At 41.9% G+C, this 15,441-nt stretch overlaps 1 protein-coding gene and 1 non-coding gene across 2 annotated transcripts in view; both read left to right on the forward strand.

Annotated features, from left to right (window-relative positions):
• trnak-cuu lies at positions 1 to 73 on the forward strand. The gene has a single exon. It is a non-coding gene; the product is annotated as a tRNA-Lys (tRNA).
• Positions 1 to 1,687, forward strand: part of nrm (nurim) — a 15,977-nt gene extending 14,290 nt beyond the window's left edge. The window contains exons 2-4 of the mRNA XM_037692997.1: positions 573 to 766; positions 1,058 to 1,234; positions 1,377 to 1,687. Coding sequence (XP_037548925.1) covers positions 573 to 766; positions 1,058 to 1,234; positions 1,377 to 1,676 — 671 coding nt within the window. The 3' untranslated portion in view covers positions 1,677 to 1,687. The remainder of the gene's footprint in view (positions 1 to 572; positions 767 to 1,057; positions 1,235 to 1,376) is intronic.
• Positions 1,688 to 15,441: the final 13,754 nt, after the last annotated feature.

Here is a 15,441-nt window from a genome sequence, read left to right on the forward strand (position 1 = left end):
GCCCGGCTAGCTCAGTCGGTAGAGCATGAGACTCTTAATCTCAGGGTCGTGGGTTCGAGCCCCACGTTGGGCGGCTCATTTTTAAAAAACTCTTTTTACTTTTATAGTTTAAATATGTAGTTGAGAAAATATTTATCTTTTATAGCTGTTACTTCTAGAGGGTGTCGTCTGTCTCGGACATCATTACAACCACAAACAAAAAGTTGCTTAACACTTAAACACATTTTGTATATTTTTCATTTATTTTATTTTTTATTTTAACTGCAGCTGTCATTTCATTCCTAGATTTGAGCCACTAATTATAAGAGTTCTATTAGTTTTATATTTTTCCCTCCACATATATTCAATTGATGTCATATTGTAATGACAATAATTAATTAATTAATGTACTTGACATTACCCATAAGTCTCTGCGGTCCTGCTGTATCTAACCAGTGTGTTTTTAATAGATAATAATATAATAGGTATAATAATAGATATTTCTTAATAAAGTGTTTTGCAAATATGATTTAGGCATGCAAACATTTAAATATTAATATTTTTTATCTTCTTCCTCATTTGTGTGTACTAAGACTCCACGCCCTGGTCCGTGGCCCTGAGGGACAGCTCCGTCCTCTGGTCTCTCGTTGTGGATCTGGGTCTGCTGGGTCTCTTCACTGCACAACACAGTGTCCTGGCCCGGTCCCCCGTCAAACAGGTGCTGCAGTCCGTGCTTGGAGTCCTGAACAGAACCGCGTACTGCTTCACGACTGCGCTCGCCCTGCAGGTACACCATCACACTCTGAAAATGTGTATTTGTTTTAGTCCCTTTGCTCTAATTTTTGCATTTCTTACCAGTTTTTGATGCATTTTGTAGTCCTTACATGTTACTTTGCAAGTATATTAATCATTAGTCTCTTTTTCTCAGTGCTTTTGTACTAATTTATTGCCGTACAAGCACTACAAAATGTGAGTAACTCTTCAGGAGTTACAGTTATTATTAGTCTATAAAGTTTAGTTTCACTTAAAAATCTCGTGCATTCTGTTAAAACGTGCATCTTTTCCTTTCTGGTGTCAGGTCTTAATGCGTTACTGGCAGCCCGTGACCGGTGCCCCCTGTTTGTGGTCGGTGCGTCACGCACCCTGGAGCATCTGGTTCCCTCTGATTTGCTTTTCGCTTCACTTCCTGTGCTGGGCGGTCATCTGCAGCAGCCTCATGATCTTCGATTATCCTGAGCTAGTGGGCATCAAGCAGGTGGGACAAACTGTGGCATGGCTTTATTCTCAGAAGTACGAATATCTGATTAATTTTTAAAATTCTTTTACAAAGACAGACATAAGTCGGCCCCGTTAGGTGTCAGAAAAATATCTAAATGATCGAACCTTTCTTCTCTCAGGTGTACTACGGGTGTCTGAGTTTAGGGGACCCTTTATCTGACCTGTCGCCGCCCGCTCAGCGCCTCCTGTCCCACTTCCGCCACCCGGTGTACCTGGAGCTGGTCGTCATCCTGTGGCTCCTGCCGACCTTGTCCCTGGACAGGCTCCTGCTGGCGGGGGTCCTGTCCACCTACGTGGCCCTGGCGCACACTCTGGACAAACAGGATTTGGCCTACCTCTGCGTGCGGTTTAAAAGCAAGGTGCAGCTCTTCTCCGGCGCCACATCTGGCCAGAGCGACGTAAACAACGTGGAGGAGTGACGGGAGCGTGAAGGTGCTGATTCAGAGCAAACGGTCTGATAATCTGCAGTTGCAGTCACTGAGGATTTAGTTTTGGAAGCAAATAACCTGCTGCTCAGAAGTAGACGTGTCAGAAAATAACGTTTTAATTCTGTTCTGATGATTTTTAAAGGGAGTTTTTACACAGAATGAAAGAAAACTTTTTAAGTACCATAATTTTCATTGTATAAGTCGCACCATTTTGCATAAATTTGCAAGTCCTGCAACTTATACACCAAAGTGACAAATATACGTTTTTTTCCCCCCCATATTTATAAACCAGTGTTTGGCTGAGATCTGACGATTTCATTCATTCTGACATGGTAAATATTGAACACTACCATTTTCAGCCACTAGAGGGCGCTCAACTTTTAAGGCAAGCCAAGTGGCTCACTAATAGGGAAAAGTGGCTATTAACGAGACACTTGTCTTGCCATACAGAGCCACCTTCGTCTTGCTCTGGAACTCCTGGAGCAAACATCAAATCAGCTGCATTTTGCTGCGTCGCCCAGGCGAAATGCAGCTGATTAGACCGTTAAAGTGAATTTATTAAGGAAAATTCAACAGAGACACACCTTTACTATAAAGTCGAGCAAACAAATAATTGTTTTTAAACGTTAATCTTGTTAAATTCTTGTTAAAGTCCTCCCGCGGCTGCCATTTGGCGGCCTATCGATTTTTGGCACAACACCGGCCCACATTTCCACGTTGTCAGCGGTGACGCATAATAGATGCGACGTATGTTTTTTCCACTTTATTAGACATATTTTTGGACTGATGTGACTTAGACGGCGGTGCGACGTGTACGATGGAAAGTACGGTAACCCAGTTTTTCTTTGCTCTGATTTTTTATTTTTATTCCAGAGTATTTTTTTCTAAACTGTTACATTATAAGAAACACTGAGGGTGTTTATTACTCTTACACAAAGGGCCTTATTGATATCTCTGTCTGTGTCTCTGCTTGGTTTAAAGAAAGAAACTAATGTATTTATGGTCTCATGACGGTATTTTTTGTAAGTTTGTAGGAGTTGCAGCTGTAAAAACTGGGATAATATTTTACAATAGCCTCAGGCTGACCAGTGTTTTTCCACAATATAATTTTCATCTCACAGCATTGTACAGTTTTATATCAGGTTCATGTTGATTTTCCTCATCTGCCATGAAACTTCAATGTAACCACTAACACAAGTTTCTGTATTTTTTTTTATTTAAATGCCTTTTTTTGTTGTTGTAAATTTTCTCTTATCGTGCTTGTTTTCTTTTTAGGAACTGGGTCAGAGCCTTGTTCTGCTCGGATAAACAAAGAATTTTGTGCAAACTTTAACTTTGATAACTCCAGCAGTGCCTGCTCAGTAAAACTTGACAGCCCTGTGGTCGTTTTAAAAGCTGAACTTAATGTTCATGAAGCATTCACTCTGTGATCCACTTTTCTTCTGTACTTTTTGCAGCGTCTTGTTCGTTCCACAATTTTTGTGCTGTTTCAACAAACGTTCAGCTCATTCAGGAGAAGGGTGCTATGACTTTTGATTTTGGTGCAACTTTAGCTGTTTGAAATATTTAGTCTTTTCATTTTTTTTTCCTCGTAGAAAATGAATTGAGCTCATTTTACATCCTTCAGATCTTTAGATGTGTTTACAACCTTTTACTGCTCCTTTCACGTTTTGTTCTGGTTCCTTGTGCAAATTTTAACTTTTTTTTTTCAGCTAATTTCAGCTGTTTTGTGATCCTTTTAGATTATTTCTGCCAACTAGAACATTTTTATGCTTCTTCTAACTTCTTTCTGCTAATTTCAACTTGTTATGCTCCTTTCAGCTTATTTCTGCAAGTTTCAGCTTTTTCTCCTAATGCAGCTACTATTTAGCTGTTTTATGCTAATTTTTGCTTTTTTGGCTAATTCCACTTTTTTCCTCCACTCTGTTCAACATTTATCAACCTAATTCAGCAAGAATGTGCTCTCTAAACTTCTTTCTGTTAATTTCAGCTTTTTTCAGCTTCTTTAGCTACAAATACTTTTCAGCAGTTTTTTTTTCATTTCAGGTTTTTTCAGATAATTTCTACTTTTTTTTGTGCTCATCTTCTTTCAGCCTAACCGGACAAACATGTTCTTTCTGCTTTCTTCTGCTAATTTAAGCTTGTTCTACCTTTTCAGATAGCTTTCTAGCATTTTTTTGGTTTGTTGCTAATTTCAGCTGTTTTCTGATAAATTATTTTTTGTACTAATTTCTGCTACTTTCAGCCTAATTAAATTATTATTTTAATTTCAGCTTGTTATGTTCCTTTCAGCTTATTTCTCCTAGTTTCAGTTATTTCAACTACTACGCGTTTTATGCTAATTTTAGCTTTTTCATCTAATTCCAGATTTTTTTTGCAATAACTTCAACTTTCTTCAGCTTGATTCAGCAATAAATGAGCTCTCTCGACTTCCTTCTGAGAACTTAAGCTTCTTCCTGTTGTTTTTGCTACTTTTCAGCTGTTTATTTATTTTTTTGTATAATTTCTTATAGCTACTTTCCTATTTCTGCTAATTTCAGATTATTTAAGCTTGTTTTTCAATTTCAGCTACATTTCAGCAGTTTTTTTTTTTAGCTAATTTCAGCTGTTTCTCAGTAAGTTCTTCTGCAATAAGCATTCACGCTGCATTTTTGCAGGAAATGCAGTTTCTCTATCATTAAAGATATGAATTGTATAAACAATCTTTCAGTCGTCTCTTTCATTTCAGCTGATAAAGCCTCTTGTTGACGGCTGTTCATCCCACTTTCTCGTCATCTCTTCACCACATTCCGTTTTTCCTGGACCGTCGACCTGAAGTCCTGAACCCTTGTGACCTCTGCTCCCTGAGGCCGCACTGAATATGAATAAATATGCGACTCTACAGAACGACAGCACCACAAACTACAGCTGTATTCCTGCACCGAGATACCGTTTTTCAGTTTTTCCCAACACAAAGTTTCATCAACCAGAGAGGACGTATGAAGACGTGCTAACTGAGCAGGCTCTGAATTTCTAAAAGAACGACCCGATGTGTATAAACTGTTGTAATAATTAAAAATAAACATATTAGATAAAGAGAATTTGGAAGAAAATGTTAAAATCTTGGATCTTTCAGCACAAAACAGCCACAAACACAACAGTAATCTTTACGTCCAAACGCTGTGCAGAGCTGATTATGAATTTTAAGTAACATTTTGTGGGTTACTTATTGTTTATTATCTTTATACTTGTTGCATTTAGCATAAAAGTGCTCATAAAGGGGTGCAGTTTGAAAGCGTTTACTCCAGTCATTTCCCAGATATGCTGATACGCAATTCTAAAATGCAGGTATGCACTGAATGTAAACAAAGTCCCTGGAACCAGGTGAGTCATGTTGACCAACATGAGACCTGTACATACAGTAAATGTGGCAGAATGGGACGAGCGTAGAGCCGAGGAGACGTTCAAGCATTCAAAACGTGCAACTTTTGCAAAACTTCTAGATGGTAATGTTAGTTTCACCTTTTTTCAGTAACTTTGGCTGTTTTCAAAGGTAAAAAACTTTGGATAGAAATCCTTAAAATGTTATTTCACTTGGAGTTTTTTGACAACTTCTTATTTATTAATGAGCTTTAACATCAAATTATAGCAGCCACTCTTGACATTTTCTATTTCTCTACAAAGAAAAGTTGATTTTTCTACTTTAAAATCTTTCTGAATAATCCACCCACACCCTTCAGCTGTTGGTGACAATGAAGGTTTGATGATAGTGGTAGAAATGAGATTGATAAAGACTAATTAAAGCATTTAAATCCGTGCCAGTGATCATGCGCTCTCAGGCTGCAGCTTTGCGCTTTGGCACGCTTTTAGCCGCACCTCCTCCTCTTCCTCCTCCTCTCCAATCAGCCCTGCTGGACGTGGAGATGTGCGGAGGGGGGGTCAGGAGCCGGGCAGACGGCTGTGCTCTTTAAACGCCTTTTCTTAGGTCCCACAATATGTTGTGTGCCACTAACTCTCCTGACGGAATTGAATGTAATTATCGGATTACCGCCTCCAGTCCTGGAGCTGGAAATAATTCAAACCACGACGAGGACGGAGGCGTTTTCAAGCTTTTCATGCAGAATCAGGTCTTTGGGTGATTTACCTGGAACATAGGGCATCTTAACCCCCCAGGATTCCTGTAATATTTGTTTATTTTACGGCTCTGGGCTGGAGGGATTGTTTCCGTGTGGAGGAGGAGGAGCGCATTACGCACAAGTGGAGATGTAAAGTCGAGCTGGATCTGCTGGTAGGCTATGCTTTGCTTTAATGTTCTTTAAATTGGTTTAAAGACAAATGTAAAATAGTTTTGTTTAAAAAAAATAATCTGCATACTTGACTTTCTTAAACCCTTTAAAATAACACTTTGAATCGGTTCTATTTGATTCTTTTAGTTCTTTTTTTTTCTTCCCCCAGACAGTTCCTGGATGCTCTGTGGAGAAAACTCTTGACCATTTCATCCAAAGAGGTGCACCATTTTTTGTGTTATGTCTGTCTCCTCCCTGCCAGAATGGAAACAGCTTCTTCTGGAGAGAAAGAGGCGAGAGGAGAAGCAGAGGGAGAGGAGAGAGAAAGAGGAGGAGGAGAAGTTAGCCAGCATGCCTGCATGGAAGCGAGGGATCATTCAGAGACGGAAGGCCAAGCAGGAAAATGTTGGGGACAGGGAGAGAGAGAAAGACATCAGCCCACAGCCAGTTGACCTCAGATCTCCTTCTGATGCTCTGAGTGACACTGACAGCTCCATTACGGTCAATCTGGGAAGTGACCCATCTCTGAGTCCAGATCCGGGGCAGTGGCTGGATGCTGAGCCCAAACCTGTAAGTCAGGTGTCCGTGGAAACCATAGTTCCAGTCCATGAAAACCCATTTATCCGCACGCAAAGTGCGTGGCGAAAAGGCAGGGAGGCAGAAATCACAAATGAGCTGGAAGTTAAGGAGAAACCGAGTCTGGTGCAAGATGTGGAGACGGCGAGAGGACGAGATGTAGAGCTGAAAATAGAGAGGTTTAGGGATTTAAGTCAGGGATGGGATAAAGAAAAGAGCAGGGATCGAAGTCTGGGAAGAGAAAGAGAAAACAATCGAGAGGGACCTGAAAAAGAGAAGAAACAGCAGAAAGAGTCTGTTAAAGATGCAGCGAGAGAGCAGGACAAAGAGATCCTCCCCCCCTCTGGTCCTTGTCTTCGGACCATCCGGGCTGACAACATCATCATCATCGAACAGGACAGAGGAGGATGCGACGAACAGAGAGGGGTCCAAGAAGAGGACCAGCAGGGGAAAAGTAGGATGAAGATGGACCTGAGGGAGATCCTGGCTGGAGGAGGGAGCGTCACTGAAATCCGAGCCTCTGAAGTTCTGATCATAAAGCCTTTAGCTGGTCCTGATGAGAGGACTCAAGGAGGAAAGGGCAGAGAGGATGGGGAAATGAAGAGCAGCATGGAGAGTTTAGGCAGGCAGCTAAGGTCGGACATGTCCTGGCTGAGAGAAAAGGAGAAGGAAAGACCCTGGGGCCAGGCGACGGTTATTAATAAAGACAACACGAAGGACATGTCAGACGACTGTGTGTTTGTTGAAAGGGGTGGAAGGGTCAGTCAGCTGCTGAGTAAATTCGGGCAACACCCGAAGCCCCCATCTCGATCCAAAAGCTCAGATAATTTCCTCCAACCAGGATGGAGAAAATACTCAGAAGATCAAGATGAACAATCTGAACAGAGAAAGAGTGACGGAAAGAACGTGGCGCTGAAAGGCGTCCCGAAACGTTCGTTCAGCTTCTCGGATCGAGTCATTGGAGCTGTCGAGAATGGTGATGAAAGAAGTCACGAGAGGGTTCATTCAGAGAGAAGCGTGGCACAGTGGGTAGACGTAACGGGTACAGCGCAGATCAGAATGGGATACGCACAACTTTTTGATAAAGAGCGCTTCGGAAAACAGAGAGATGTTAAAATGGAGGAGGATGTGGGAGGAGTGATGCATAAAAAAGAGGTGGAAATGTGGAAAAAACACAGGAGTGAATTTAAGAAAGTTGACTCGGCTGCAGAGAAAGTAGGAGATGCAGATGGAGACAGAGGATTCACTGTGGCTTCGGTTAAAAACACGGAGGGAATATCGTTTGCAAGGAGAGTGCCAATCAGGCAGGATGGAAGAGCAAGAGCTGACAGGGGGGTGAGGCGACTCACGAGGGAGAAGAGTTTGGAAAAAGATTCGGAGACAGTAGGACAGACTGAGGCACAAGTTGGTGACAAAGCTCTGAGAGAAGATGAATGGAAAACCCTTCCTGATGGTTGCGATGTCGCATCGGGAGAGCTGCTCGGTCCCAGAGACGCTCAGTACAGACAGGATTCTGCTTGTACCGAGTGCTCCAGTTTTCTCTGCACGGTCACAGATCGAGTCCACCAAAGAGGACCAGAGTGGAGTGGTACAGGACCACAAGGACCCTACGTAACACAGTCTGTTTTGTCCCAACAAACTGAGAATCTTATAAGCAAAATAGAAAAACTAGGAGACACGACTGTTTACATGAACGAGAGAGGAGAAAGAGTTTACAAGGCTGCACCTGAAATGAAAAACGAGAGCCAACAGGAGGCACAAACGGGGAGCCTGATTCACGACGTAACCCCAAGATCCCCAAGAAGGATCGCGCCCACTGGAATCCCTCAAGGTCCACTCGAGATTCAAATCCCCAGGTCTGTGTTTTACGTCGCCGAAGATGTGTCGGAGACGAAAAAGAGTGAGTGTCAAAGCAGCGATGGACTTGGCTGCGAAGGAGGGCAGAAGGTGGAAAGGAGGGACAGCTGGAGGATCGGAAAACCTTTGAGCCGCATCGAGTCCCTGCGAGAGAAAATCCGACAGAGGGAGCTGGAGAAGCGGATGCAAAGGGAGGCCCAGGATGGCGATGAGAGCGAAGCTGCAGAGGTCCGTGATGCTCAGACAGGTGAGGACAGGTGTGAGCAAAGCGGAAGTCAAATCGAAAAGGAATGGGAAGCTGCGGCTCATGCGCAGGCGAGGCCGATCGAAGCAGAGATGGGACAGGAAGAGGCAGCAGAGCAGACATCTACGACTGAATGCGACGTCAGACAGGAAGTCGATGTGTTGAAAAGTTACCCTCAACTTCCTGTTTCTGTCCCACACTCACAAGACGACAGCGGAGAGGAAGTGACAGGCGAGCTCGCCTCTGCTGCCTCTGAAGTTATCTCTGATAGCTCACAGATATCCGAGGATGAAGACAACCCCCAGAAACATGTAGCAGAGCATCTGGGGTGCCACAGGGGTCGATACGAGAGCACAGAAGAGGAGGAGGAGGAAGAAAAGGAGCTCTCAGAAGAGGAGGTGGGAAACTACACAACAGCAATCAATTCTACACAATCTCTCTCCTCTTCACCGCCTCTTCCCAGCTCCCTGGCAGCCATGAGTCGGATCTACAACCTGAACAACGTGGGTTCAAGATCAGCGTTGTGTCTGAGGGACAGGACCGTAGACGTATCGTCGTCGCTGCACCTTGTTAAAGTGAAGCCACTTGTTTCAAACTCGCAGCAGGGGGACAGTAAAACGCTGACAGCTGACAACATCTGTGGAGTCCAGCGGCAGATTGAACAGTTTCAGCTGAAAGAGCAGGAAAGTCAGAAGTCATGTGCAAACACTTCTTCAAAAGATAGAGAAACCAAAGGGCAGCAAAGCCTGAAAGGAGTTTTAACGCACAAGAAGGAGGAGCAGAAATCACCAGAACTGAACCTCAAAGAGTCTCCTCAGGGTGCCTGTTCACCACCATCTCCGCTCAAGCAAACTATCACCGTCCCCCCGTCATTTGTCAGGAGCCGCTCTCCAGACAACTCGCTGAAACCCACAAACTGCGCTCCGACTCCGGCCTCTTCCCCAAGCTCACCCTCTCCAGCCAACTCCCCCAGCATCTCCCCATCACCCAGCGCTTCGCCGAAACTCTTCACCATCAGGAGTGCTTCAGGGGGCCATGTGAAGAGAGGCGCCACCATCACAGTTACCCCCAAAAAGACCGCCGCTGGGGGAATAATAGCCTCCACGTCACGGCCAACGGTAGTGGGGTCCAAAAAGGGCCCATCACAGCAAACGAGCCCCGCTGTAGACGAACCAGTGAAGAAGAAGTACCCAACTGTGGAGGAAATTGAAGTGATTGGCGGCTATCAGAACCTGGAAAAGTCCTGTTTGGTCAAGAATAAAGTTACTCCAAAGAGGGTGAGTTGTTTTTGTCTTTCAGATTCAGAGATTCTTTATTGTCATTAACGAAATTATGTACACAGGGTCCCAGTTACATCCATCAATAAAATGTAAAAGAAAAACAGTAATAAGATCTAAGATATGAACTAAGGAAAAAACATCAGCTAAAAATATGCTAAGCACTAATAGCATAAAAACAATAAACACAATACACCGAACAGCAGCACGAACATGAGTCTGTGTGAGCAGATGAGCATGAATGAACACAGCAACAGGAAACAGATCAGCAGCAACAGGAAACAGATCAGCAGCAACATGATGTGATTTTTCACATTGATTTTCCTGGTTAGAGATTCATGAGTCTAACAACCTATGGATAGAAGCTGTTCCTCACTTAATACACCTTAACCTCCTTCCTGAGGGGAGCGGGGCAAAAGTGTGTGTGCTGGGTGAGTGGTGTCCTTCATGATGCAGTCCTTCACTCTCATATGATTCATAAAATAACATATTTTAATCTGTAGTTGTGCATAAATGGCAAATGGGAAGATCTTTGATTGCACAGTCTTTTAGGGGTCGTCACTTTCTGACATGTTTTCACCTATGTGTCAAGCAGGATCCCTTTTCACTGGGAGAACATCCCTTTTGATTGAGAAGTACAATCACAGAGGAGCTAAGCCGGTTAAAGCCTTATCGAGCACGACATCTTGATTCTGAGCCACATAACCCAGGCGCGATCTCCTTTGCCATTTGCTCCTGTGCTCTAATTCTCTACAAACTTTTGACTTTTCCCCTGTAATTAAAACTTACAACACTGTACCAGGTATATCTTTAATTTATTTTTATGAAGCATCAGTGGGCTTGTGAACTTTATGAAGAAAGATATACCATACAGTTATGGTAAAGGCCTCAGTAGAGATGGAAAAGCAGCCACAATTCGAGGCAGCCAACTCCTTCCTGGTTTTCTTTTCTTGTGCATTTTGCCTGCCTACCTAACTTGAATGCATGTTCCTGTGGAAACATGCATGCTTCTATGTATGGTCATTTAGCTTGAGCGCCCTTAGACTGCTAATGAATCTCAACGTTTGTGCTACTCTTTTTGCTTCTCCCTTTTCATTTCTTTACTTTTTGGAATCCAGCAAGTCGTTATGTAACAAAGGGGAAGACAAAGTTGCTCAAAAGATCAGACGTATAGGATTTCCACCATCCTGTAACACTGAGCCGGACTCTTTTTAGGACTTTCACTGCCAATTAAATGACTCAAATAGGCTTTGGATGTTTTAGAGATGAAGTTTTCCCTCCGTGGGCATCTGTTAGGGATTGCTTCCTTGTTGCTTTGTGCTGATTCTCCAGTTAGTGTTGAGTCAGCCCTCGCTGCCTCTCAGACAAATCGCTCTTTGTATCGTCTTGGCTCTCGTCTAGCGGGGGTTTAGGTTGTTAGACTGCAGGTTTGGCAGAGCGTTTTTGACCTTCCACCGTGCGGGTGAGTGCCACTGACAGCAGGTCGCCCACTCTTAGTTTGCTAAATCAAGACATGGAAGCGGAAAATGAAGGGTTAGAAGTAAATTATCAGTTGAGAAAGGGCAAAGCTAAGCTGTTAGTTTGTTGACAGTTCTGCTGAGATGATTAAAAAGGTCTGACAGAAACTCCCTGTCACGCTGCATGTTTTTGCTCACTTCCTCTTTCAGATGTCTGAGCTTCCTCCATAAAAAAAAAAGAAAGAGGTCAAGAGGAAGTGATGTGTTTTCCACTTTTAAATTTCTGAACTATAGCATTGCAGGACCGTCTGCTTCTCAGTGCAAGAGATAAAAAGAGTGTAAAAGTTAATTATACCTATATAATTCTGATTACGGTAGACGTCTTTGGCCGCGGGAGGCAAAGACCACCTGTTGCTCTCACGCTGATGCTGTTCAGACGATTTGACGTCAGGCCTCAGTAGGAGGGTGAACTATTTGTCTTCCTCTTGCCATTTATCTTCTTTCATGGACATTTAAGGACCAAATGCTCCCGAATTCTAACTGATTTAAGCTTTTGTTGAAAAACGTGACATGATTCTTGATTACGTAGCATTCTTAAGGTTCTGTTGAACACCTACAGTATAGTTTATGTCCGAAGCAACCTTAAAATTGCTCTTTGCCACTAGCTTCAGTGCCATATTTTTCTAAACTATGATAATTTTTTATTGCATTAACTTCTCTCCTTGTGCCTCTGTCTACTCTAACCCGTGCCCCCACTGTCCTGCAGTGTTAGCCCGGATTAATCAGGGTCAGGGAGGGAGGATTACCCCCTTGTGCCTTACGATAGTATCTCACTAGGCTGTAATTATGGAATTAAATTAGTCTAAAAAATATGGAATCAAATTGGTCTCAAAAATTGTCACAAACTCGTACTAATTTTGCTCCATATGCAACAGTTGGAGGCTAGTTGACAACTCAAGATTGCAAGAAAACAGCTGGATATCCAGTTGCAAAGTCACTGAATTGTGCATGTTTGCAGCAAACCGATCAGTAGTTTGCATGGCCGCATTGGGCTCATTTTGAAAATCACAGCTTCTTTTCATATCTACAGCTTGAAAAACTGTATTCTAGCTCTTGCGCATGCTTGTGTTGCCCACCTCCACCCATATTGTACCCACCTCAACCCATTTTGTGCCAACCTAGGCAAATAAATATGAGCAGATTTAGACCAATTACTTGGGTAGTTATTAATTATCATCATCATCATCATCATTTTTCAGTTTTCTATCTAAACAATTAGAGATGAGTTTGACACTTCTACAACAACTCTGATTTTTTTTTTTAAAGACTGATGCACAATTTTTTGGAACATGTTCAACATTCAAGCAACAAGACCACAAGCCTTTGAGTTTCACGCAAGGAAATAGAGACCACCACAAATGTGTTGAGACACTTTGGAGACCCTCTTGAACGCAGCTTGCCAACTAATCACAAACACCCTGAGTCCAGTAAGATTCTAGTTCTTTTAGCCTCTTTCCAGTGCATCTATTCTCTGCAGACAGCCATAGTTCAAGCTTAAAGCTGCTTGATGCACATTCAAAGCTTTTTTTATTCCCCACTTAGCCCCTGCTTCCTGTTGGGTTTCAGCTAATTGTTTACCCCACGCTGGCCAGTGAAACAACCTGCACTGGGCCTTGTTTAACCTTCAAAAACAAGAACTTCATTTGTTTTTACTTCTGCTTCTAATTATGCAGCATGAATTCTAATCAAAAAGCACACAGAGTGTTTAGAGTTCTGTGGGAACATTCACAGTCAACTGACTTTACTGTAATGATGCTCAAACTCCTCATAAAGTCAGACTAAAACACTTTTCAGTGCCTTTTCTGTTGGAAAGTTGACCGTTTAAGTTTGTGTATAGGAAATACAGAGCTGCATTTGGAACTGCTCACATTTGCTTTAGGTCTACAGTTCTTCAGTCTAATTTGTAACCAAAATTTTATTGCAGGTTTTCTTTTACCCTCTTGGTTTTGGGGTTATTGATTGCACAACGCAGATAAATGCAAACTCCTCATATATACATATGACTATGACAATAATACTGTAATTTCTGGACTATAAGCTGCTACTTTTTTCACACGCTTTGAATACCGCGGTTTATATAATGCTAATTTATGGATTTTTTTTTTTTTTTTTGATGGGCTAACGAGCTTCATGCCACCAAAATATTTAGTTTTATCACACCCAGGTGCTCATATACTGTAGATGCCCATTACACGTCTCTCTTGGAGGGTAGCGATCAGTGACTTTCAGGTAGACTATTGTATTTTTTTTTTTATCAGCCATGTTACAGGCACTGTTCAGAAAATAAACATTTACTGTATTTGTGCATGTTACCGGTACATATTTGATTAAAAGTAAAAAATTTAAAAAAGAATCTGTGTAAATTTCTCATGTTACAACGTGAACACCCACGGCTTATAGACAAGTACGGCCTATTTATGTAAAATTTTAATTTTCTTCATTTAGCAGGCACAGATTATATTCATGTGTGCTCAATAGTCCCGAAATTACAGTTTATAAATACTTATAATATATTATATATATATATATATGATATAATACTATACCAATCTGAAAAAAAGGCTATATTGGCTAATATTAAACGTCTACACTTATGCACAACAGTTTAGTTTGTCGCTGTTTTCTCAACTGAACATGTATAACCTATATACAGTGACTGTACAACCTATATGAACCTGCATAAAATGGTGACAAACTAAACTAGCGGTGTTGTGCACATTCGTAGATTTATTAGTAACTCTAGCGTTCTTTCACAGCAGAATGTTGTTGACAATAAGTTGTTTTATAAACAAACACATTGGCTGACTTGCAACAAATGTTGGTAGAGAATGGGATGCCATCCCACAGTGTGTGACCAAGCTGGTGAGCAGCATGAAGTGGTATCAGGCTGTTGTGGCTGTGTATGGTTCTTCCACCTGCTTCTGAGGCTCCAGTTTGTTAAATGAGTAAATTAATTTGTCCATATGTCTTGTTTCTTAAGACATATTTGTTACAAAGTCAACAGCAGAATAAGATGCTTGGTATTGTCAGAGAAGATTTTACAAGTTTTACATGAGCGCACATCATACATCATCATACATGTTGTCTGTACTTTATATGTTGTCTGTCTAAAACAGGTCTCTCTTGTAAATGAGTCCTCATGACTCAATTAGACTAACCTATATAAATAAAGGTTGAATGAATGAATGAATAATTCAAGTTCAATAAAATAATGCCTTCATATTTGCAGGGGAAGGTGTGTTTCGATGAGGACCAGCTGGAGCAGGTATGCGAGTACCCATCGGAGAACTCCATGCTGGAGAGGAATGAGAGGCTGCAGGGAGAGGAGGCACGTGAGGATGAAGGCGAAGGAGGAGAAGTATTGTTCAAAAGCATGAAGAGCGGGGAGATCGCAGCAGAAACGCGTCTAAGAGTGGGTCAGTGTCACCCCCTTCTTAGAAAACACAGCGTTTAGTGGGATGATGTCATCAGTCTGTCTATGTTTCATAATTGGCATTGCTTTCAAAAGTCCAAACCCTTCTGCAAATTTCTCATCATTATTGGTTTTTACAACTCCCATGAAAAGAACAGATCCCTTATTAACTATATTTTTAAATAACTCTTCATGAAGGAGGTTATTGGTAGTCCAGAGAGGACTCTTCATGCACCGCTGCAATATATCATCATCACATTGTAATAAAACTGTATTAGTCTCAATGTCATTATGTTGACTTCTCTCTTTTTAAAACTTGTGTAAAAGGCTGAATTGCAAATCTTCTTTTTAATAACTTTTCATCATATTCAATTACAAACCAGTCGCCTATCAACTGGTAAAGCATGCCATTAGCTGGGAAAAGCAGCATTTGCCTACAAGCTAATGATGAGAAGAATGCTATTTTTTTACTGGTCTCAACAGATTTACAATTTTATTTAAAAGTTGTTTACTCCCCTCACATTTTGCTGCTCATATTGTGCTTTATTTGATTAAATAAAAGCTAGTAAAGGAGAAAGAAATGCCTCTTTATGTCAGTGAGCAAAGTG

This window comes from Nematolebias whitei, chromosome 19 (assembly GCF_014905685.2).
Source record: "Nematolebias whitei isolate Nwh7 chromosome 19, NemWhi1, whole genome shotgun sequence".
Classification (NCBI taxonomy): domain Eukaryota; kingdom Metazoa; phylum Chordata; class Actinopteri; order Cyprinodontiformes; family Rivulidae; genus Nematolebias; species Nematolebias whitei.